This window comes from Nematolebias whitei, chromosome 17, assembly GCF_014905685.2.
Source record: "Nematolebias whitei isolate Nwh7 chromosome 17, NemWhi1, whole genome shotgun sequence".
NCBI lineage: Eukaryota > Metazoa > Chordata > Actinopteri > Cyprinodontiformes > Rivulidae > Nematolebias > Nematolebias whitei.
In genome coordinates, this window is record NC_056514.1 from 29,511,554 (window position 1) to 29,537,577 (window position 26,024).

Genomic DNA, 26,024 nt, shown 5'->3' on the forward strand with positions numbered 1-26,024 from the left:
TTTTAAAGCAAAAGGACATAAAAACAAAATAAACTTCTAATGTTTTATATAAAAAAACATTTATTTATGTTTTCTTTTTCATTACAAGAATTGTACTAAATAATAGCAAAGAAAAAAATATCACTTTCTATGTTAGTTCAAACTAAAAAGAATATTTAAAATATTAAAGAGTGCATTTAAATTCCTGCAAAGCTAAAAATAAGTTTTGATTAAAGCTCAATCCGACCTCATAAATGGAACTTATTATGTCATTTGTTAAGCGTTCGCTCGTGGTTCTGTGGAGCAGCGACTGCTTTGGTGGCCCAGCACAAAAAGAAACATGGAGTCTGATCTTTAGAGGGAACAGGGAGAAAGAAAGCAAGTGGGAGAGAAACAGAAAAAAGAAACGAAGATGGAGGGGGAGCGATAGAGTTGTGTTACTGGGCCACTCCAGCACCCATGGACACTCAGCAAGACTCAAAGCCACACTCTGCTTCAAAAGGGAGCCGTGAAGATTTATTTTTTTTAATGCTTACAAAAAATATTTATTTATTTCTCATCACTCTCCCCTATTTATCTACATAAATCTTGCTTTACTGCTAAAATACTGTTGATGAAGATGCCATGCGTGCCCTCCCCCTCGTCTTTTTATTAATACCACAGCAGTCAAAAATCAAACTGCTCTAAAACAAACTGATGTTCTCTTTAATATAGTCTTCACATCATAACGGGGTCCTCGTGGTGGCAACTGCAGGGCTCGTAGTTTAACTTGGCAACCGATCCCACCTTTTAGGTAGCTTCAATGATTTATCTTAAAAAAAGAGAGAAATTTTGGGAAGAGAGACAAAAAATATTGCAAGAATAAAATAAGAAAAATCCCCAGGATCGCGGCTGAGTTACTGCAACCTTTGATAGACGATGTCTAATCATATAGTCTCCATGCCAATAAAGCTGACAGCCTTAGGTAGTACTATCAACTTGACATAATGTGAACTTTGAGCTAGTTTGTGCCCCCTGGGGGCCAAGACGTGGCCCTTTTTGCTTATCTAAACAGTGCTGAAATCAATTCCTAATAAGCTGCATTCGTTGGGCAGGTTGGTTATAGGCTTTTAGACACCAAGAACTATTAGCTAGGAGGTCTTTTGTTGCTATCCACCTTTTAAAACAGCCTGGCAAAGCTTTCATCTGCCTTCGTCTATGTCAATTTTAAATAATGCTGCTTAATGGGAGTTAGTAGGAGAGATCATATCGCTCCAGTTTTAGCTTCTCTCCACTGGCTCACTGTCAAATTCAGAATATAATTCAAAATCTTACTTCTAATCTGCAAAGCTCTCAACAACCTAGCTCCATCTTATATTACAGATCTTACTGTCCCATATTTTCCTAACAGATCACTTTGCTCTAAGGCTGCAGGCTTACTTGTGGTTCCTAGAGTTTCCAAGAGCAGAATGGGAGGAAGATCTTTCAGTTATCAGGCTCCTCTCTTGTGGAAGCAACTTCCAGTTTCTGTCTGTGAGACTGACACATTGTCCAGTTTTAAGACTGGGCTTAAGACTTTCCTTTTTGATAAATCCTATAGTTAAGGTCATCTTATCATGCTGTCTTAAGCTTAGGCTACTGGAGGACAAATTGACCTCATTTATTTAAATGATTTGCTAAAATTGAATAGTTTTCATTTGATACTATTTCTATCTTAACATGTAATTCTCGACCTGCCATTGTGTATCTGTTCCTCCTTCCTGTTCCTCTCAAACCCAGCCGGTCGAAGCAGATGGCCGCTTGTCCTGAGCCTGAAAGGTTTCTTCCTCATGAGGGAGTTTTGCCTTTCCACTGTCGCCTTCATGCTTGCTCAAGATGAGTCTGCGATGAAGTTAAACTCAAAGCAGTCTGCTCCTCAGATAATTAATGTTATTAACTTACTTTTTATATATATTTATATGAATGTTTCTTCTGTTGTGACTTGGCGCTATATAATAAACTGAACTGAGTTGAATTGAATAACTAGGCTAACATTGAAAAGTACACATATAAAAGTGAACTCTAAATTGACAAATCATTTATTGAATAGTATGATTTTTAATGATATGCATTGGTAATAGCTGGAATTTCAGGCTATGACGATGGCTATAACTCGAAGTGGTTATTGTTCGTTTTGTGTTGGTTTACCGTGTTTTGTACAAGCTGTCAATCAACAATCAACTCTCCCCACTACGATGAATGAATAGATGTTAAAAAAACGGGTGGAACAGCTAATCATTGCAACTTAGATGTCGTATCTGACACTGTTTCTATTTCTAAACAACCAATCATAAATGATTCAAAATCTTTTCATGTCTGGAGTGAAGGGCTAAAATTTGGTACGCCTTTGATTAAACATCAGTCAGCTCATTTGACAAGCCTATACATGAGGGCATTTCAGATGCTCTTGACTCAAATGTCTTTAAATTTGATAACTGTGTGTCCTCCCCCCATATTTGCTGCCCTCTTTAACTGGGCTATCCCTCATGTCTGCTTGCTGAAGCGCCTGGGCTTTTGAGTCTGTGCTCTTCACTAATAAAGTTGTATATTTTATTTATGAGACAAACAGAAAACCCTGTTTCTTGAGGGGGTGTGTGTTAAATAGCTCTGCATGTCCAAAAAGTCTTCTTGATATCCCTCTGAGAGCGCTCGCTGCTTTTGGCAAGCCTTTGTTTTCATCTAAATACACTGAAGATACTGAGGATGAAAAAAAAGTCACTACATCTGAAAAAAAAAAAGAAATAGTACGAAGTCAAGATTTATCTTTTCTTAGAACGGATTCCTTTTTTTTCTTGCCTTAAATGTGACCTGGAAGCATCCTGACTTTTTTTTTTCTTCCTGGTCATTAAAAACTATATTGTTAGCAGTGAAAAGAAAAGAAGGGTTAAAAAGTGTTTCTGTGCCCTTTCTTTGTTCAGGATCTCTTTCTTTGAAATGTTTTTTTTTTTAAGTTCCACTTCCCATTGGTCAATTGCAGTTCTTAAGGGTTACTGTGTCACTGTGGATGGAGAATGCAACTTTGAATTACTGAAAAATAACGACGCTAAACTGCTCTTTGAAAACAAAAGGAAAGAAATGGCTCAGATGTTAGAGGAGAGTTGAGGTCTGTGGCAAGAAAAGCATTTACAGTATGACTTGAGAGTAATTGGAGAAACACTTAATGCTTTAATTATTCTTGTTTAAAAGTTGTGGAAACCATGACCAAAGACATTTTCATCGCAGTAGTTTGAAGCAGTAGCTGGATTTCAAGTTGCTGTTTTGTTTTTAGGAAGGACAATACATGGAACCTTTGTTGGGATATAAAAGCATACTAAATGGGTTTGTAAAAGAAAAACTCTCCCAGAGACTTTACAGTTTACCCAAGTATGGTATTACTACAACATAATGTTAATACAGATCTCTGGAGATCGTTTTGTGCAATGCAAAAATAAAGATCAACCCATAAAAACCAAGTTAATACACAACTGTTTGTGCAAACTTTGTCAAATTTGAAAAAAAAAAAAAACTAGAATAGTCTTGTAAAGAGCTACCTATTTTCTGTGCATCCAAGTTTCTTGTGTTGATATATTCTCGATTTGGCCTGAAGACGTTGCCATTTCAGGTTGTGCATCTGAGCGGTAGGCTGGTATCGACAGCAGAGCAGAGGAAGGGGTCGCGGATTAAAGACGCAGGGTGAAGATTCTCCACAAAACCACAAACACACCCCACAGCTGGTGCAGGCCAGGCCAAGTGTGTGGGACCAAGGCAGGATAAACGAGCATTGTTCTTACCTAGCCTCACACAGTGTGAATAAGACAGCCACCAGTGACACGGGGTCAAGGGGCATGCAGCCAACAACAGCAGGAGAAACCACTGGGCCCAGTAGGTACTGAACAATAAGCTAGGGCCCAATTCTTCCCCAAAAAGCACGCTGTGAGCCAAGCGGATGTAAAAGATGCATCTGGATAGAAGTAAAAAAAAATAAAAATAATCTGCTCGCTGTCGCAGAATTTGACACCGTCGAGAAACTGGAATCAACCGACATATTTGAATCAACATTTTTAAGCAGGGTGCGCGGATTGTGTTTATGAATTTGCGAATGCAAGTCACAGAGAACATCAAAAGCCTGTGGTCTGCGCGCGAACCTTGCTTGACTTGAATTATTAAATCTGTCGATGTCGCACGCACCAGCCACCCCGCGATTATAGTGTAAATTGACAAACTTTTTCAAAACTACAACGGAAGCCACAGAAAGCTGGTTGATACTTCAAGAATGAGCTTTGATATATCTCTGAGGAATACACTGCGCCTCAATAATGTGGTGGCTGTCAGGAAGGCAGACAGGAGGGGGTGAAAAAAAAAAGCATATGCTAACTGGTTAAATCTATTTAGGATCCCAATGAGATTTTTTCCCCCCCCTATTTTAAGATTAAGCCCAACTTTGATAATTACGGTGGGAAAAAAGGAGCTTGTGTGTTTTTAGATAGAAAAAGTGATGTTTTCATTTTCTTTCTTCTCCACTCCTGAATTAAGAACTTCAGGAAGAACGCTGACATTGTTTATTTTCATAGAATCCATTTGCGTTAAAAAGCACGACGCCATCAGCCCAACGCACTTGCATACGTAACACACACACACACACACACACACACACACACATATATATATATATATATATATATATATATATATATATATATATATATATAGATGCTTGAATTTTCCTCAGGAGCTGAGCTTGGAGAAGCAGCACCCGATATGCAGCCCGTACACTTCTCCCTCTCCCTTCCTGGCTCACCTTTGATGTGCTCCCGAAAATGTCATCAGGCGTCAAGGAAAGATTCTTTTTTAACAGTCCCCCCCACACACACTACCAACCCTCCAAACACACACTCACTGAGCACAAACACATCCACCCACCACGCATATGAGCAAGACAATTTGCTGTTGCTCACTCATCCTCACCACTATCTTGAACCCCCACCTACTACCTCCCCACTCTTTTTTTTCCCCTCCAATCCATAACAGAACACGTACCAGTCTCTACTGCTATCTGGTAGCCGGCCTCCAGTCTCCGGGATGACCTTTCCAGCTTCTCTGTGTTGTCCAACAGATGTGCTCTCTGCAATAAACAGAGGAGAGAAAAATAAGCAACTCTAGAAACAAACGGAAAATAAAAATCAATTGAGAGGGTTGGGACCCATTTCAAAGAAACACATCAACACCGTCACCTAAACAGACAGACCGCATCCACGGTGACAACATAATTCAACCAGCTTGCCAATAACCTTCATGGATGACAATGTTTTATATGCTGATGGAATATCAAGCAAATGCAGATGGAGGCTGACAATGAAAACAGTGCTGCTACCTCATCCAAGACATAAAATGACAAACTATTGCTTTACAACTATTTTTTTCTGCACAGAGAATAACTAAAGTGGTAAACAAATGAAGAGAATAACATTGAATCTAAAAAGATTTGTGATGAAGTGAAATACAAAATAAATGGAATTAATCGGAAGAAAAAGTGACGACAAAATGTACTGCTTTAAACGCCAACGTCTCTTCAATAAAATCCAATCCGTAACATATGCTAATGGATTAGCTGGATCTTGTAAATGTTTCCAATCACAACTGTGCATGGATAAATAAAATGTTACAACTGTGTTCAGAGCATTAAGAAACATTTTTGCTACTTATTTGATCAAATTAGTTGACGAAAATTGCAACTCATGTCCCACTTTGGGCGTCCTTACAACCATCAGCAGTTTAAAAGTATTTTACTAGTACAAAAAAGGAAATGAATAAAAAAAAACAATAATAATAAAATAGGCAATTTGATCCATTTATTTGAAAGTGTTTTTTTGTGTATCAAGACTGCAGTAAGTGTAATACAGTAGTCCCTCGCTACTTCGCGGTTCGACTTTCGCAGACTCGCTCTATCGCGGTTTGTGAATGTACAGTACATAATATTGCACAAAAAATTGTACAGGATACGTGATTGTCGACTTTAATATTACTCACGTGATTGGGACAGTACTGGATACTGTACTGTACAATAAAAATTAACAAAAAAATTAAATACTTCGAACAGATGCCGCCATTTTGTAGTTTTCTCTCAGTAAGCCTATACTGTATTCCCGCTCATAACGACTACATTTCCCAAAAGCCAACAGGGTCCCACCCAGAAGCCCCGGTTCCTTCTACTGAAATACTAAAGGGAAAGTTTTGATCTGATTGGAAAAATTTGGTGCTTATTACAGCGACTTTGGCACCCAGCGAACGCAGAGAGCGCCGAAACTCACCAAACCAGACCAGAACAGGAGCAGAACCAGACCTCCAGACACATTGGTGAATCTTGAGAGCTGGTAGCCGGCCCATGAGGACTTCAAGAGGGGACACGTGCTGCCAAAGATCTGGCGCTCCATCCGGAGCTCACCTGGACTTTTTTTCATCTCTTTCAACTGGCCCACAAGGACCTCTGAGCGGGGACAAGCTGGTAAGTAAAACTTAGAAGCTACATATAAGTATGATGCTAAAATTTGTAGGTTTAAGAGTTGCCAACATTGATTGTGGGCTTTGTCATTGCAGGGTATGTCTGCAGAAATGTAACAAAGTTGGACCAGATCAGAATCGTACCGGAACCAAGAGCCAGTCCTGTTCTGCAGAGCTTGGTAAGTAAAATTTAGTAGCTACATATACAGTACTGTACATATGATGTTAAAATTACGTAGGTTCAAGAGGTTAGAACATTGCAAGAGTGTGGGAGGAGTTTCTAAAGCCTTAAAATATATATATAAATACTAAAATAAATATAACGTTGCTACTTCGTAGATTTTCACTTACTGTGGAGGGGTTTGGAATTTAACACCCGCAATAAATGAGGGACTACTGTATTGTGAGTCTCTGAGCATTGACAGTTGATAACAGTTTATCCCAAGTAAACCTCTGATTTTAGTTTATAGTTGTAAACATTAATGATCTATAAGCAAAAAGAAAAAAAAAGATGTGCTGACTAAAGCCCACTGGTTTATATTTTAGATGGCGACTCCATCATATTTTATGGGCATTTGTGTCACATTTTCACTAAAAGACTGAAACAATGATGTAAACTGGGTCTGAACTGGTGACTGGTTTGTGACTGCTCTTATTTTTCTTTAAAGATAAACTGTGATTGTGACCATTTAAGTCTCTGATCTGAGCTTTGAAGAACTTTTGTGAAATAAATCAGTTAATTTGTTGAAAGAATAAGCAGTACATTTTAATATGAACTAAACATTTACTTAAGTCATTTGTGGCACAGATTGATAAATTAATATTTAAATATATTTAGACAACAACCTAAATGACAAAGGTTGCCTGTAAAGCATCCCATTGCAATATGTCCAAACCATTATGTGGTCTGTCTAATCTGACTTAAGTTATATTATTAGTTATATACAAAGTTTCTACCACTTACCTAAAACACAAATGAACCTTTAAACAAGAACAGCCTATGATTATCCACTATATTGAAGAAAAATGTGTGCAAGTTGAAACTACTGTAAGTTTTCATCAAACTCAAACACAACATGATCAAAAACTGAAACTTGGAAGAGTTAAATGTTTACTCAAATGTTGCTTGTTTTGATGGCTTTTCTAATGTGCCATGTTTAAAAAAAACTGATCGATTTGAACACTTTTGACAGTAAAAAGCAACCCATTGAATGACAAAACCCTCCTGACATGGTTTGATGCCCATCACATGAGCGAAGGGGACAGGGGAAGAACTGAAATCTCTAGTCTTGCTTGGGCTGTCAAAATGTGTACCAGCTAATCACTCAGAGGAAATGAAAAATGTGCAGAGAGAAAAAAAAAAAAAAAGCCAACGACACACTTTTCAAAGTTTGACAACAAGAGGGATGGGAACAGAGCAGGGAAGAGAAAACTCCCTCTGAACTCTTTTCCTTCCCTCTTTTCCTTTTTCTTTGTGTTGCTGACAGATGTCATTTAAAATCGCAGCGATAGTTTTAATAGTTAAAGGGAGGGCAAGGGGAGGATGGAGGGATGGGAGGACAAACGAGTGAAGAGATGGGGAAGCAAATGGTTTTGTGGTGGATGGAACGCGATGGTAAGATGGCGAGTGGGGCTGAATGGTTCTTTTGGTGAAAGGTGTGGCAGGGGGCCTTTGAAGAAGGGTTACATGTGGGTGTGGAAGTGGCACCAACATACATGGTGGCAGTGTGCTTATGGGAGAATATGGATACCAAGCTTGGGCTATAATGAGCCCCAATGGATCAGTTGAAATGGAGGGGACGTATTGACATGCAATGCTTACGCTAATACACCTAGACCATGGCTGCACTGTCTGTGTGTGCCTGGGAGCATGAAGCAGCCGGGGATACTGACAGAGCAGACGCACTCTCTGGGTTCTTCAAAGAGCTCAAGTGATTAGTATGTTATCATTACCATTCGAAACGTGATTTTCCTATTCCCTCTCGGCAAAGGTGACACGTCTCGGGGAGACGGCCGGCAGACTTGCTGCGATGGAAAGCCACTTCAAAAGCTTGCTCCTCCTGAATTTCTCTCTGTGTGTGTCTCTTCTCTCCCTCGTTCTGTCTTCTTTTAGGGGCCGGGGGGGAAAGGAGGGCGAATGTGGGTGGGTGGGAGGCTGTGCTGGAGGGTAGCGGTGGCAATGGCAATGTGTGTGTGTGTTCATTAGAATAATGCGTCCTGAGTTTGACAGTGAAAGAACCTGAAGGAAAGGATGAGAGTTCAGCCTCTAAGAATTCGGTAATGGCGCACTGTGATGGCCCTAATAACAGAACAATTCTACCATGAATACAAAAAGAAAGTAATCAAAATGAATGCATACAAATAAAACTAAGCAATTATACTGGCAAGATGCAGGAATTATAGTCTTGTAAATAAAAGTGACACAGAAAGCAAATCTTTAAAACATCTACGTCAGCAATTTTGACTATAGAAAAGTGTCAGATTGTTCCACTCCTTACAGTGCAAAAACATCAGAAATAGGGATTTATCCTTAAGAATTATTCAAACTAATTCACAAAAAACAACACTTATACAGGTGCAAGTTTTGACTTGAAGCTTACCGTCAATTACTCATTAAAAATTATATCAAATGATTCTTGATTGTCTTAAGCAGCCTTGAAGCAAAGCATTTAAATACAGTAAGTGATAAACATTGTGCAGCTGTGAGTGCACAGGTGTACCCCACCGCCGCCACCACTATATCTGCCTATGTATGCCTTTTCATCTGACACCTACATTTTGAACAAAGATCTTCTTAGGAACCACAAAAATTGTGTTTTTTTTGTTGTGCTCTTTCCGCGTCAAGAAAAACTCCTCAGTTGTAAGTTATTAAGAGGGAGCCCCAGAACAATGCAGCTGTAGCTCAAAAGAAATCTCTCTCCCCTCTTTCGTTCTCCTGCCTTTTTTCAATATCAAACACAGGCGGTTACTATCACCATTTTCCAAAGTTCAGATGATTTCCTTATTATTTCAATAAGGGTGGGGGAGAGTCAAAGTGAATAATGATGACAGCTGTGATTCAGACTGACTGTGTGATCTTCTGTGCCGTTTGTTTGGGACTTGTAAGACGAGGAATTACAAGTGTCAAACAGCTGTGAATATGGGTGCTAAATATTTAAACATGTTTTCAGCTGAAGGAAAAGAAAGTGTATTTTTTTTAAAGCAAGACTTAAGTGTGCATAAGCTTTGCCAGCCTTTGAATCAAATGTATGAAGAGAAGTAGGGTAAAAGACAGCAATGGCAACAAAGCGAAGAATCAAGTCAGATTACTTAGACTGGACTACTCGAAGAAAACTAGACAAGTGAGACAACTGAAGCCGTCTTTTGACCCTCAGGCGAGGAGAAAATGTACAGAAAAGGTGAGAGGTTAGAAGAGAAAATAAAAGTACAGCTGAATTAAGGCGAAAGGCTTGATAAAGTGGCATCTGGGTCAAAATTGTGCCATAAATTATAGATGGGTGGGAATAAAGATAGAATTGAATAACTGTGTTTGGGCAGAATTCCTTCTGAGGAGAAGAAAAAAAAATTACAACAAAGACTAAAGATGTGTTCAAACCAGGACAAGGTCGATGCCTTAAGAAAAGCCAAGGACACTTCTCGAACAAACGATTTCATAAACGTTACATTATGATGCGTTTAAAACACAGTGCAACAACTACACCAGCTTTTCTTTTCTAGGTGACCACAGTGCAAAGATGTTATTTACATGGCAAAGTTATTAAAAATTGCACTGCTGCACATCATGACGACAAAGAAACCAACACTGGTAGCTGCTAAGAATTTTGAGAATGAATGTACAAATTCTTAGATTTCTTTGTGTGTGTACATGTTTACAAGATTTTCACATTTTTTGCAACATCATTGCAAACTTCAGTTGACACATGGCAACATATACATTATGTTTATAGCATTCCTTGCTGACATTGCTTTATGAATACATTTCTTGTCTTAAATATGTGCAAATTGTATAATTGCCTTTGGAAACCTTTACTAAATTATGGCAATGAGAAAGTAGCATGTTGGACTGAGGCATTGTCAAGTGGTCAACTTTTAAGATAAATCTAAAGTTGTTAAAAATGTAGTGGCAAATAATTAAACTGAAGTTTAATATGAAGGCAAATAAAAAGAAAACAAAGTTGGAAATGATTTAAAAGAATATCCTGATTCATGCTCAATAATCCAGGTAGAAAAATCCAACGGTTTATTCAACAGGACCTTCACATGGTGGGTCAACCAGTTTGAAATGGTTGACCCACTCAGACCCACACAGAAACCAACTACACCATGTTTTTGCTATGTCCTTCGCTTGTTTTGTCTTGCTGTACAGTACTCTGATTGGCCTTGTAGCTGTTTTTAAGTGCTTTATAAATAAAGTGGTATGGTAGAAACTGTCCAGAGGACCTGACTTACCGTAACACTGTTGAATTTTTCTACCCGGACTATTGCGCATGAATCAGTATATTTTAAACCACTTTGGCCACGACTGCCTCAAACGTGTCGGCGGGGGAGAGGGCAGACTCCAGAAACCACCTGAGCACCATCAAACGGGTTGACCCACTATGTGAAGGTGCTACTTATAAGACTGAGTTTGTTGCAGCTCCTCGGCCTGATGAAGTATTTTGGATGAAAGATGAAACATTTCAACAAAAAGTAACTGTCCAGAGGATCTGACTTAACTTTGTTAGATTTAGAAGAATCTGTAGACAAACTAACATCCTTTCTCTGTATTCGACGTTATTAATGTGAATGTTCCTGCCACCTAATGGTGCAGCATGAGTATTTCAGCTTTTTTGTTTAAGCTCCTGCTTGACATCAAAACCAGCTTTTTTTTTTTATCTATACATAGTGTAGTTTGGCTAATGTAATACACAGTGTAATGACAGCACGGATGAATGAACCCACAATGATGCCCTGGTAAAATGAATGGAGGATTCACAACTTGACTGTGACTGATGTATTAACAGACAAGGGAAATGTAAACATTTAAGAACAAAATGGTGTTTGTAGCTGCACACACATTTTTGATTTAATTTTCTGGAGTCCCCTATTGAAATGAAGACAGGCAGATGTGGACCAGTTTTTCTGTATTTATTATCAGCATGATTTTAGACCTGAACACTTGCCTTGGGTGTTTTCTGTCAGAGAGGAGCTCCCGTTCATTAAAATAAAGCTCTAGCTCTATTGAGACAGAATAGAGATGCCCACAACAACTCTGGGGCCATTTCAAGAGGCAAGTTTTCACACAAATATTTTAAACATGTTCAGAACTCTAGCAGCAAGGTTGCACCTCCATGCAACTCAGGCAAGAAGGTTGAGAACACCACAAATTCGCATTGGCATATTTTGGCCAGTCCTGTATGTCATAGACGATTCATTAGGATTTGAGAAAATTTCATAGTTCAATTCAGTTTATTTTTTTAAAGGTCAATTCATAAGAAAGGTCATCTCAGGACACCAAATAAAACCATTCACGTACATTATAAAATGTTATGTAGTAAAAGTTATCTAACTAAGGAGGCCATCAGATGGTAGTAAATCTTCACTTCGTCACAATCTCTCATTCTGAGCAGCACATTTGCGACAGTGGAAAGGAATGACTTTATACTTTGACTCCAATTCCTTATAACAGGAAGAACGGGAAGGTCCCAGCAGTTCTTCCCTCGATTTTATCTTGGAATGGTACTCCTATTGAGTTTGTTGATACCTACGAATACTTGGGTATCTTGGTCAATTCGCATCTCTCGTTTAAGCTCCATGTAGAAAACTTGGTAAAGAAACTGAAAGTTAAACTGGGTTTCTTTTTCAGAAATAGATTCTTTTTAACTGAATGCTAGAATGCTAGGAAACGCCTTGTAACTGCGACTTTCCTTCCCTCTATTGACTACAGTAGCATTATGTACATGAACAACCCTACAAGCACCCTGCAGATGTTGGACACCGTCTATCATGGTGCGCTAAGCTTCATAACTGGCTCTAACTATCATACTCACCACTGCACCCTGTATTCACTGGTTAACTGGTCATCATTAACTTCACGCAGACTCTCTCAATGGTACATTTTCATCTTTAAATCACTTCTTGATCTGTCGCCTTCATACATCTCCTCCTACATGTCACTTTGTGAGTGCAGCTACAGCGTGCACTCTCAGGACATAATTACTTGCAGTGTCCCCTCAGTTTGGACTGAACTAGGCAAAAGGGCCTTCTCTTACTCCACTCCTGTATCTTGGAACACCTTGCAAAAAGATCTGAAGCTCTCGTTTTTAGTATTTTACACCACTTTACAATCTAGCTGTTTTTGTTTAGTTCTTTAATACAATTTTCTTTAATTTTTCTTTGATTTATTCTTCTCAATTTACTTGTTTTCTTTTATGATTGTCTATTGTCATGGTCTACTGTTGTCATCGTTCTTTGTTAAAAAACAGGTCCCTCTTGTAAATGAGTCCCTGAGGCTCAATGAGACTAACCAGTATAAATAAAGGTTGAATGAAAAAAACGAACTCTCCAGCAACACCAGGCTCAAGACAGACATCCATCTGTCTCAACCGGCTGGGTTTCAACTACTTATGGAATAATGATTTATTTCAAAAAGATAAATATGTTAAAAGAGCCCATTAAAATAAAGTTAAAACACATCAAACTTCTATCACTTCTGCTTCTAACAAAGTAGTTCAGTATTTGAACTGTGTAGCATTTAATTAAATGAATATACTTTAAGCCTTAGATGAAGTATTTGTTTTCAGAAAGGTTCATCAGAAATAAAAGCTAGTGCAGGAACATAAACTTAGCTCGTTGTGAACTTATTTGACCTTTAGCCTGTTCAATCAGAAGCTCAAAGAATCCAAATGAGCTTTTTTCAGTTTTCAACAGAAGAGGGCAAATGAACATTTTTAGTGGGAAAGTTGAACATAAATAGAAAGCGAAGCACTTACCTCTTCACGTAACTTTATCAACTAGGCCATGATAGCAAAAAAGGGAGAAGAGAGAAATATGGAAAGAGTAAAGGACAGATACTAAAGTAGAAACAAAGCAGCAGGACAATCATTCGTGTGGCTAGAATGCAGAATTAACCTTGACAATGTATCAGTTTAAATGTTTAGCATTTGGAAAGAACAAGACAAATGCGTTAAACTAAACTAAACAAGCTGCTCAGGCTGAATTTTCTGAACAAACAGAGATCAAGTCCTGCTGCTGTCACATTAAACAAGGAGAGGGATTGGATCGCTCCGCTAGAAGCATCAGCTAACATTCAAAAGAAAATCACATCACAGGAGCCAGTACAGTAGGAGAAAAGATAAAATGAGGAGGATATAGTTTTTACAGTATGTTGAAAATGTTAGGAAAATATTTTTATTTGTCATTTTACTCAATTCTTGAGAAAGAGATAAAAAGAAAAGCACGTTCTTTTGGAGGCGAGTTATAGAGATGCTGAGGCACAGTTTTTGTGCCTCTGTTCATCCATTGCTGATGGGGTGTCAATATTTAATGATACTTTTTAGTAAAAGTACATGCCGTTCAAATTACTTATGGAAAGCTACATGACGCTACACAAAGAAACAAATGAATATTATTGGGATAGTCACAGTAGATGAAAACTGGACCTTAGCATAAACATTTTTCATGATAAAAAATATCGGATGCAAAGATGAAATTGTCTATTGAAAAAAAAAAAATCATGCATCTTTAGTAAAACAGACATCTTAAAATTAAAATAATCATATTCCCATTAGAAATTAAATATGTCCATTAAAATAAAAAAATTAAAAAGTTACCCATCTGGGGTTCTCTTATAAGGTGAAGTTGAAGAAAACAAACAGGTAAATTCTGTGAATCCTACATATTTAACAACCAAAAAAGTTACATTTACTGAAGTTTGGCTCACAAATGCACACTGTTGTATTAATTTATGATCAGTTAAGGAGAATAAAAGTTCATTATAAACTTGACAGCAAACTTTGAGACTGATACAGCTGGAAGAGGGTCCAGAAAACACACGTTTGTATTTAATTAATAAAATAATTCTCATTTTAAACTTGCAAAAAACGTATATATCATGTGAAATGCAATAAAATCATCTCTTTATATATCACTCTAAATGACCGTTTGACTTTGATATTCCCTTTATCTTTAAAATATACAGTCAACTCATTTACATATTGTGTATATAACAATAAATATAGGATTAATGGGTACCACTTTATAATAAGGTTCCCCATTTAGATGACTAATAAACAGTTTCTAGATATGTTAATTCCTCTATAAACACGTTATAAATCAATAATAATTATTATGCATTAATTAAGGGTGACAGAGACAAAACTGATCAGTTTCTTGCCAAATAGTGAGTCAAATCTGTTCACCTATATATTTCATCTAAAGTTGTTATATTAATCATTTCAGACTAAGTTACTACCTTGTAAGCACAATAAGCATTTGTAAACCCAAATTATTTAGGATATAATATTAGTTGTAAATACTTATAATGCAGTGATAAAGTACAATATTATATGCTAAAAAATAGGTTTACAATTACTTATTGTGCTTACAAGGTAGTAACTTAGTCTGAAATGTTTAATATAACAACTCTAGATGAAATATATAGGTGAACAGATTTGACTCACTATTTGGCATGAAACTGGTCAGTTTTGTCTCTCTGTCACTCTTAATTATTGCATAATAAGCAATTATTAATGATTTATAAAGTGTTTATAGAGGAATTAATAATGTATCTATAAACTATTAGCCATCTATAAGGGGGGCCTTATTGTAAAGTGGCATCAATGTTTACGACAAAAACCCTCACAATATAAAGTTGTGCACAAAATATGATCCTGTAATTTTTGAAGAATCTAAAAACAGCTCTTACATCATTTTTGTTGATAATAGAAATATGTCAATAGTACTTCACTGGAACGCTGGAGAAAATACATAGTCAATATTTGAAACGTAGGAAGTAAACAAGTATAGCTGCACAATTTCTAAAGAGTTCTTACCCTTGAAAATGTTGCCGGTGACAAGACGCACTTTAGAGTGGAAAGTGTTTTTATTTTTGTTTTGTTTTTTTTCTAAGCTGAGCAATAACTCCCTGCTAAGAATGCATTATTGAAAAGGCCAAAGTTGAAAACGACACTGTGAATGTGGTGGTTTTGGGTCTGGGATCCCACACCCCAGATTTGGCATCAGTCAATGGATACCAAACAAAACTTGTTCTAGCTCATTTGTGCTGCCTGACTGATTGCAAGTCCTCATGGAGGCTTGATTAAAACCATACAAGGCATATACTGAGCTGTCATTTTTTCCTGCTTCTCCCCATCTTGCTTTATTTTTCTTTTCTTCACTGCGGACAGCGATTCTTGCGTTGCTCAAGAGATATCCAGCAGTAAATACGGTATAATTACTCCTACATGAGCGCCTTCCTCTCTTGTGTTTTTGTGATTTCAGCCAGTATTCAAAATTGCACTGCTGCAATTTTTCTGTTATGATAATCAGCAATTTTTTTTTCTCCAAACAAAAAGATTTTTTTATTTATTTTTTTTTATCCAATACCGAATTCGATACAAGTGGTAATCTGTTTTCTTTGTAGCTGTAAAATCTGGTCCACGCCGGCTCAAACCAGCACAATCTCTTGTGGCCAAGCCTTCTGCTGTGACTGAAATCGAAACTATTCCTTATAGTGCTCGTGTGTGGAAAAAAAACGGGTATGCATTTGTTGCTGTGTGAGTGCGAGTGTGTTGCTATTTGTGTGTGTTGCATGCAAAAGGAAAAGGGAAAATTGTGCAACGGTGGCCTACCACATTATAAAAAAAAAAACTGAGTGATAGTGCCAATTCAGTCTCTGTCCGCATACAGATAACGAATAAATGCCGAACTCTATTAAATCGTCCTTTAGCCATTATCGCAGGGCCAACACGCCAGTTTTAGAACTTATGACGGCTCCCTGTTTACTTAGCAATAAATCCTTGCCATGTAACCAACAGATTTGTGACTGGTAATGATCTGTTCAGCCGAGGCTATATGAAATGATCCCAACCTCTTTAAGATCGTCAGGAATTAAATTGACCGACTTGCCCGAGCCCCCACCATCTTTTCCCCTTTCCTATCGCTGCCGTCTCGTTAGATTAAAAAAGACCATGAAGTTCCGAGTACTCCACTCACAGCAACACCAAGACATTATCTCGCAAACTTTTAAAAAGAAAATGAAGCAACCACGGCACCTGGAAGGGAAAGATTTAGATCCTCGATTTTTTTTTTTTGCTTTTTCCGCCTGCCTGAACTCTTTTGGTGTATGTGAGTATTTTGGAACGAATTATACTTTTTTTTTTTTTTAAAGCAGAGGGATTTGTTTTGATCCATTTTTGTTTTATTATTATTGTTATAAATTTACCCCAAAATGTATATTTTCATTTTATTTATTTATTCAGACAAAACTAATAAAAATGTGTTAAATTTTTTTCATATTTTTTGAAGCACATTTACCTATAAATATAAAACATATCCTAATGTAAGAATAGTTTATTAAAATTGTTAGGTAAAATTTACAAGCTGCAAAATACTTTTGTTTATTAATTAATCAATTGTGTATTTGGTATTAAAAAAATAAGTAATGACAAAACAATAAGAATATAAAAATTATTGATTTACATTTTAGAAGATGGATAAAATAATATACATAAAGTTACTTTAGTTATTATAATCAATATTAGTATGAATTTAATATATTTACATTAATAAAACTGAAATTTAAATAATCTAAAATTAGGAAAATAAATACAGCTGCGTTTTTTTGTTTCAAAGAATGCAAAGTACAAAATTTATTTATGTATTATTTTATTTATATGTATGTGAATCTATTTTAATAAAGTGGTAAAAAAAAATGGTTCTGGTTTGTGTTTTTGCTGTGACAACATATTGATAGAACCCATCATCAGTTTGTTACGTGTGGCATTTCTGACAGCAAATCCCCTCCTAGCTTCGGCATAAAAATGTCAGAATCACTTTCGAGTCTCGCTAATTTGCCAAGAATATGCATATCAATAACAAATCTCAGCTCGTGCTACATATGTCTCTAAGATGTGCAGTTCAGGGGTCAGCATTGAAATGATAATAGGGGGAAAAAATAACAAACAACTTTGTTTAGCTTTTCTCGGTTGTGAATCATCTAAACATACTCCCAGAAAACACGGTGGGACAAAATGTGAATTATGCATTTGACTGTCCTTTCTTGCTTTCTTTTTGAGCGTGTGCATTTATTTGCATGCGAGCACGCAGGACTGTGCGTGCCTCGAGACTTGCGCGGGCTGACAGCTGAGTCGAAAAGACGAAATATAATTAGTCAAAAGACGTTTGGTCAGAGTTGAAAGTGGTTTGTGTTTGAGTGGCAGCTGTGCAGCAGGTAAGTGTGTCGTAAATGTCAAAAAATATTTAAAATCATTTACAGAGTGTAGTTTTGATTTTAAATAACCTAAGCCATATTTTACACAATTAGGATCTAAAAATCAAGAGGGCTTTTGTTTATGTTTAGATTTTTTTTTATGTCAATTAATATACTGACTATTAAGAAATTCATTAAGGTGGTATTTATATGTCAAAATTCCACTGAACTACCTCCTCGTTGTTTAAATAAACAAGAACAATTCGACTGTAATAAGAGATCAAATCCATAAAGATGTCAAAAAGATTTTGAGTGTCATTGAATTTCTTTGAAAAATTACTGAGACATTTAATAATTTTTTTTTTAATGTTTGAGCCCCAATAACATATCTGCAAATAAATAAATGAGAATTTTTATCAAGACTGTGTTTATTTGGTTGTCAGTATTTTTGAGCATTGATCGTGAGAATCTGCTATAGACCTAATTCGGCTCCCAGCTGGAGAACAGCTGTTGGACGGTTGGAGGGACTGGGATTTTTGGATTGAAATATGTGCTGAATTGTGCCTCTTTTTTTTTTTTGGTGTGCATGTCACAATCTGGCTTTGGCCAGACACTGGTCTCATGCCCCGAGCCTACTCACAAGCTGGCCAGCTTTGCATTAAACAGTGTTCCTTCCACATGACTTGGTGACAATAGTGTTGCTTCGGCTTTCGATGGCCCCTGCGAGGGGCCCACCTACTCACCCCTGGGGGCCAGTCAGCCACCCACACTGGCGTTGTTCGGGTCCCTGATTAGCGCCTTACCTGGCTCTCGGAGGAGATGGCGTCATCTCCCAGAAGCTCGTTGCGCACCTCATCACTGTAGGCGATGCGCGACCTTTTCTGCAACGGGGGGGTGGGGGGGGGGGGGAAGGACAAAAAGAAGAAACAGAGGGGAGCAAAAAGAGAAAACAAGTGGGGAAAATATGTTTTAGTACTACTGTTCATATAAAAAATAAAAAAAACATAACATAACATGCATTCCTTAAACGCGAGAGCCCCCTAATGGAGCACGGTGACAAGCAGAGTCCTTCGCGTACAGCTTGTGTGTATTTGTGTACAACTTGTAACGCCACGCTGTAGTATGGGTTTATGCTCATGCCTCCATCCAGGGTGATCTACTACACACAGTGTTCTTGTGGCACAAGAGTGGGACAAATAAAGACCCCTAACACCATCTTGCCCACTTAAACAAATACAAGTTGAGGGATAAAAAATAAAAAAAACAGCATCTTGTGTGCATGGAGAGGCTGTGGAGCAGGGGGACAGGGGAGAGGGCCAGGGAGATGTATTATGAGGAAGTATCACTTGTCAGTGCTAAATCTTTTCGGGGGGGGGGGGGGGCTGTCACTGCTGTCATCCCAGTGCACTGGCAGCCTCTGTGATAACACCAATGCTGTGACTTAGACAGGGAATAATTCATCACCCATTGGCGGCCCATCGGATTTAGGGTTGCCTCTCTCTTTCTCTCTCCCTCACACACACAAACTCCCTTTCTTTCTCTGTCTCGAGCTAGGATACAATGCAAAGGAATGCCATGTCCCACAAAAAAAAAAGAGAGAGAGAGAAAAAAAAACACCCAAAAAGACAAACACACATTTCATGCAGACTTCAAGAGTGTGCCACCTCCGATTGTGGTAGACTTGGCTGCCACTGTACTACTTGTTTACAGACGCCCGACCCGAGGAAAAACAGCCTCTTGGCATGCCCTCTAAACTAAACACACACCAGCAGCAGACAGAAGGAGGAAAAAAAAAGTGTTTACTAAGCCTCCTTCGCTTTCTCTCGCTGCCTTAACAGAGTTTCTAGTTGGGCTGAGGGAGGTGGGCAAAATCAAAGAAACACCAGCAGACGAGTGAAAATATCAGTTTCCCTCCACACAACTTATTTACATTTCTTAATGTATAATTTACTTGTTTTATAAATGACTCAAAATAAGTAGTAGTTTATTTATGCAGGATATTAAAATGAAATCGGGAGAGCGAACAAAGAAACCGCAAAAAAAAAAAAAAAAAAAAGTGGTGAACGTTCGCCAATTAGCTGGTGGAGAATTCCTTCCAGTAACGGAAAAAGTTATAAAAAAGCTGTTGTGATAGGTACATACTTTCCAAGAGAAAAGCACGAAATAAACTTGAAAAAGCCCAATCGTAAAATCTAAAATGATGATATGAAGTGCCTTCAGTGAAAACCAATCACAAATCGAGCCAGCCGAATTTGTTTCCCTCTCGTTTTTTATTTGTCCTCATAATCTGGAGCACTGACTGGAAAGTCATGGCTGATGTGATTTGGCTGTTATTATCATGATGGTGCGGGCCACAGCTCTCTGGAGTAATTACAGACTAGACAGAGGCCCTGATTGACCCAGACCACAAAAACCCATTAGATAAAGAGAGCACCCAAACAACACTCAACCACGGGGAGCTAAGCCAACCGCTGAACACCCACTGTGGGGAGGGGGGGAAAAAGGAAATCGGCAGCATAAACTCAAACCAACCCACTCAAAAACACATAAGACACAATGTCAAATGTACCGTATAGGTTAAATTTATTTGGAGATTTTGTCATTTGATGTTTATTACTTTAATTCTCAATTACATGACAGCAAAATCTAAAAACCTCTAACAGCCATACGCTCAGTGACCGCAAACGTTTTTGTTTTCCTTTTTTTAAAGCGCGTTCTGCTTAATTTCCTTTAGTCAGGAACGTGCGTGCTTTTAAATAAAACACACACTGCAAACAAATATAAGTGATTACGTTTTATGATAAGTAGTAAATATATGCGTTTTCCTTTGGAATAAAATGCCACAGCTCTTTTAAGCGCCACCTTTCGTCGGGAGGGCAACTCGCTGGTCACCGTGCTCCTGTTTGCGAGACCATTAAAAGTCATTTCGGATTTAAGAAAAGAAAAAATAAACAAGTGAAACGAGAATAAAGGCGAGATTAAGGTGGCGCGTACACGAGTACATCAGGCGCACAAACACACCTTTTGCCAGGGAAGAAAATACTCCCACACATTCCATTTAAGTCAAGTTTCATCTTAAAGAGCTGCAGTGCAACTTAGGGGGAAAGACGACTTCTCCGGTAATTGAGACGAAGAAACCTGGGAGAAGCATTGATTTGAATGTTGCGGCTTACGTCGCCTTCAAACCATATGCGTTTTTTTTGTGTGTGTTGTTTTGTAATTCTAAATAGCTGTTTGTTACGGATGAACGTATGAAGGGGTTTCTGCAATGAGAACAGAGCAGATAACAAAGAGAGTATGAAGAATGGAAAATGTCACTGAAATGAAAGTGTTGCTGCTGCTTCCCCCTGTACAGTATGCCCTCAGTTTTTTGGATTCCCCCTCTGGAAAACAACAGATTCCTGAGCGATTGCTGCGATCCCTTTTGATGTAAAATATAAGCAGGTGCGATGCCGCCTTCTTCACACGGCAACAAATTTTGATTATAAGTTTGACGTTAAATCGAATCACAAGAACTTCTCATTAGAGGTCAAGAAATTAGAGATCGGTTACGCGTTTCATAGAATCTCCTACAAGAAAGAAGGTAAAACTGACTTATGTTACAGTACGTGAAGACGAAGTTCTGAAAATTAGGACAAAACCAACTATCTGGTTTTGTAATCTAAAAAAGAATAAGCGCTTTCAGAAGACACCTTATTGCTCAGATAAGGAAGAAGGGGGAAACAAAGCTTTTTTTAATCCTTTTGAAAGGTCTGTCTTGTGTCACTTTTTTTTAATCTTGAACGAGAATTTGCTTCTATTCCCGGAAGCACGCATGAAAAGCACAAAGGCACATCTTAACTTTATGCAAAGTGGCCTGCCTTTAAAACTGCACACATTCCGTCAAAAGCGGCGACGGAGGTGCTGGTGTCCTGTCAAAAACACGCGTTTTACCTCTGTCGACATGAAAGCTGACAAAAATTAATTAAAAAAATAAAGCCGCCTTCTTTGCCCGTCAAAATGCAATTACGTATGCATGAGGAACAATTCATATCAGATATGCAAATCAGCTCAGCATAATCCTCTAAGAAATAAATGATATTAATCTAATTTTAATAAATCTATGGATCATTTCTTCCTGTACAGATATTTTATTGTTTGTGGGCATGTGCATGTTTAAATGGATATGATTTGCTGAAGTTATTTATAAACAATTTGGTTAAAATCAGAATTAAGAATGCACAATTGTAAAACAATTTTCAAATTTCCTAACCTTTGTGATGTAATAGACAAAAAAATAAATAAATAAATAAATAAATCTTGTAATTAAAATTAAGCCAACTCAGATTTTGATAGCTTAATTCAACGACCTCCAGTTCTCCTCCTTGCTTCCCGCCTCGTGCAACCAGTGACACGAGAACAAGTCGAATAATTGTGGCGCTTAGAAAGCAAGGTGGGTGGGGGGAGTAAACAGTTCATTAGATGGGAAATAAAAGGCATAAAAATACCCAGGGGCAGAGTGTAATGAGGGGCCCTGAAGTTCCTCTGTCCCTCCACTCTCCCAAGCTTTTCCCTTTTCACCCTGCGTACACGGCTGGTGGCATAGCAGGAAGAATAATTAACTATATTCAATTTATAATACTATGTTCCACAACGGGCTCTTTCTTTCAGTAAGCGAGCAGCTGGGTAAGTCAGATTAAATAACGCTTATGTCCAGCTCAGTGCGATCGCAAACTGGCATTTGGGCTTTGATTTTTCAACCGTTTCTTCAAGAAATTGGAAATAAATACTATGGGCATAATATGCAAAGACATTGAACACCAGAAAACTTGTTTTTAGGGGATAATAAACTACAGCCAAGAAGAACGTTAAAAAAATAAATAAATAGGTCAGCAAAACGTCTTTGTTCGCCAAAACGTGCGCTTAACTGAAAGGTTATCTAGATGACTTCTTCTCCTCCCCAGCTGTGATTTTCTCAGGTGATGTGTGGACCAGCGCCAGCAGGTCCCACTCTGGTTTCCCCACATGTGGGGGCAGAGGTTGACTGACGCGGCGTGGTGTTTAAAGGAAGCGGAGACCTTTAAGCAGGCACAAGTATCACAACAGCATCTTAAATAATGCATCCCTGGTTGGCAGGGGTTTAATGCGCACATGCACCCACAGTCGGCACAAAGGAAAACACGGAGCCGTCGTCTTGCATCTTCCCCTCTGCTTTAATTCAAACAAATTTAGAGAGGGCTGTTGTATGAAGTGTTATTTGTCAAAACATGTGATATATTAAGAGACAAAGCGAAGCAGCTAAAGCTTGGGATTGTCACAGGAGGGTGTCATTTGAGCCTTTTGCTTTATTGTGGTCTTTGGTGCAACTGAATCCTTGAAATGCGTCCGCTGTGCGTTTGTGCGAGTCCCTGCGTGCGCACGAGGGCCACCGTCTGTAAGATGGAGCCTTTGCATCCCGAGAAAGCCTCCTTTAAAGGGAAGGATGCGTGCAACGTGCGAACAGTATACCCCGGTGTGTGTTTGCGCCGCCAACAGAAACGCCGCAGTGGCAGAGAACAGCATGGGGCCTCTCATTAGCTCGCAGGTTGGCGCTCTGGTGGCGTCTGCACGCACTGTATTGTGTTCTACTTCCACGAAATACTTCAAAAAGTCTCCAAGAGGCGAATGTCATAAACACTAATAAAGGTGAAAGATCAACTACAAACACGTGATAGATGATTGCTGCATCTGAACAGAGGTGTGGAGAAAAAACAATTTACGGTTCTGTCGGCTTTAAAAAAAAAAAAAAAAAGATTTTTATCAAAATAATAAAACTTAATTTAAAATAAATTAGGTTTACATTTGCAAACGATTAAAAAAATCCGAAGCAATCTGTAGAAAAAGTCAAACAAAAATGAACTGGTTTCTAGTTTTCTTTTTCAAAACCCAAAAAAAATCACCTGAAGCATTTAACATTTGATACATTTGTGGAAGGATTTTTATAAAAACAGCATTGTAAACCCAGCTATAGTCTTACACAAATATCCATTTTTCAAACTAGCACACAAATATACAGGATTTTATCTCCGGAGGGAATACCTAACCGTTTGCCGTTTGGAGGAATACGCGATTCTGATAGGGGCCTTTCATGCTTATACCTCTGTGATACCAGTGGTGTATTTCCCTGTCAAAGTCATTTCTACTGCTAAGTACGGCCGAGATCAGTCAATAAGCCTAACAACTGTAACCATAAAGCAAGAGGCCGGGAGACTGCGTGAAAAGAGAGGAAAGTGTGTGTGGGGGGGGGGGGGGGGGGTAAGTGAACTCAAAACAAAAGAGCAAATTCAAGGAGGACTTTGATGGAGGAAGCACTGTATACTTTTTGAAAGCTGGGGGATCATCTCTCAGTGGTTATTTCTTTAAGGCATGAGGGCCCGATTAAACCCCGTATTAAAATATGAAGGTGCAACTAATGAAAAATCAAAGGCCTTATTTCCACTCCCACACACCCATCCCCATCTTTTTGCCTCCTTTCCCAGAGTCCTGTTGGGTTCTCTTCCTGCCGAGCGCAAAGTTGTGCAAGGAGGGGACAGAAAGAAATGAAAGTGCAAAAAGAAAAGAACAGGGGAAAGAAAAAGTAAGAAGAAGAAAGAGAGAGGGGTTTTGTTGGAGAAATGAGGGACCGAGGTGCTGGTGGTGCAAAACAGAGACAGACAGCGTCGGTTTGAGGAGTAAATCAATAGAGCAGAGCCGTCGGGGATGGTGGGTAGCCAGGGCGAGAAAAGAGGAGAGGAGAACCGGCGCAGGGGCCCGGGCTCCGATCACAACGCTGGCTTCTGGCATGCAGTGGGGAATAAAGTCGGCCTCCCCGGGTCAGCACCAGAGAAAAAGGTGAGATTAGAGGAAAGTGGAGGAGGTATTTTCACAGACTGAAGGCGGGAGGGGTTGGCACTGGAGGATGACAAGAAGACAAGGAAAGCATGTATGCATGTGTGTGTGTTTGTGTACTATGGGGGGGGGGGTGGAAGACTTGCATATTGGATACCTGGCGAGCCAGGGACCAACCGGCCCATTAGCCTGTGGGCACCTACATATGGTTCACTGAACCCTTTGCTGAGAAGAGCTCCTCACCTATCAGTCTTTCCATCTTTTTTAAAGAAACATTCACTTTTAACCCTTTCTCTGCTTTGGAAAGAGGCTCAGTCCTGACCTCCATTTATGATTCATGTTTGTTTGATGTCTATTCTTGGATTGTTATCTAAAATTGAAAAACGGAATAAAAAAAATAAAAAAAACCTAGACACAAAAGGAAAGAAGTTGGGCCTGCTGAACATGTGCACATGCGCATCCATCAGTGGACACATACACACAAGACGATCTCCTTCAATGCTTTGCCTTTTATTGTAATGTGACCATTGTTGGTGCTGAATAGCTAACTTATTAGCATAAGAATACCGCAGCGCACATAGAGACTTAGCCAGATCATTATCTCTATATATTTATGTATACTTTGTTATTTCACTATAGCCAGAACACATTCAAATGCTGATGAGGCCAGTAAGACCTCTTCCCAAAGCCCTTCCAACATGTGCCCTCCCGAACTTCCCAATCCACTTAACAGTTTCCTGGGCATCTGCAGGTTCTGCACTGGAATTCACCAGAAACGATAAGAAACAGACGAGAAAAGGCTACAGAGAAGATGTGTTTACACCTTGAGCCAGTTGAAATTAAAAGATAAGAGCAAGAAAGCTCAAAATAATAAACACAGAAATAAAGAGTGCAACAAAGTAATTGAACTTTTGTTGGTTTTGTTTTTTACAAAATGTAAAAAAATGCATACGTTAAGGGGCAAATGTTTAAAAAAAAAAAGATATTTAATAAGCTATGTGCATGTTTTTTTTTTAACCAATGATTTAAAATGAGAATAAATAAATAAATGCATGACATTAAAAAGCAAACAAGGGTTGTGTGTTGATGAGGGGAACAATACCAAACACTTTAGTCTCTCTGCAGAAGCTGATGCTCTAATGCTGGCCAACCTCTGGGATAATTGAAAAACAAACAAACAAAAAAAACGTAATTCATCTTTAGCAGTGTAATTCTGATCAAGGCCACAGCCAGATTCCTCTGCAGGCTTCAAAAACACCCGAGAAAAGGCAAAATTGTTGGTCGCTGAGAGCAA

The 26,024-nt window shown here is 38.5% G+C and overlaps 1 protein-coding gene across 3 annotated transcripts in view; it reads right to left on the reverse strand.

Moving 5' to 3' along the window:
* Window positions 1–26,024, reverse strand: part of vti1a (vesicle transport through interaction with t-SNAREs 1A) — a 149,937-nt gene that overhangs the window by 98,731 nt on the left and 25,182 nt on the right. For 2 of the 3 annotated variants that reach the window (XR_005187486.1, XM_037691468.1), the window contains exons 4-6: window positions 18,688–18,765; window positions 13,446–13,466; window positions 5,014–5,098 (exon numbers count right to left, since the gene is read on the reverse strand). Coding sequence is in view for 1 of the 3 variants with exons in the window: in XM_037691468.1 (XP_037547396.1) it covers window positions 5,014–5,098; window positions 13,446–13,466; window positions 18,688–18,765 (184 nt within the window). In the remaining 2 variants the exon portion in view is untranslated. The remainder of the gene's footprint in view (window positions 1–5,013; window positions 5,099–13,445; window positions 13,467–18,687; window positions 18,766–26,024) is intronic. The other variant, XR_005187487.1, reaches the window with a different exon arrangement.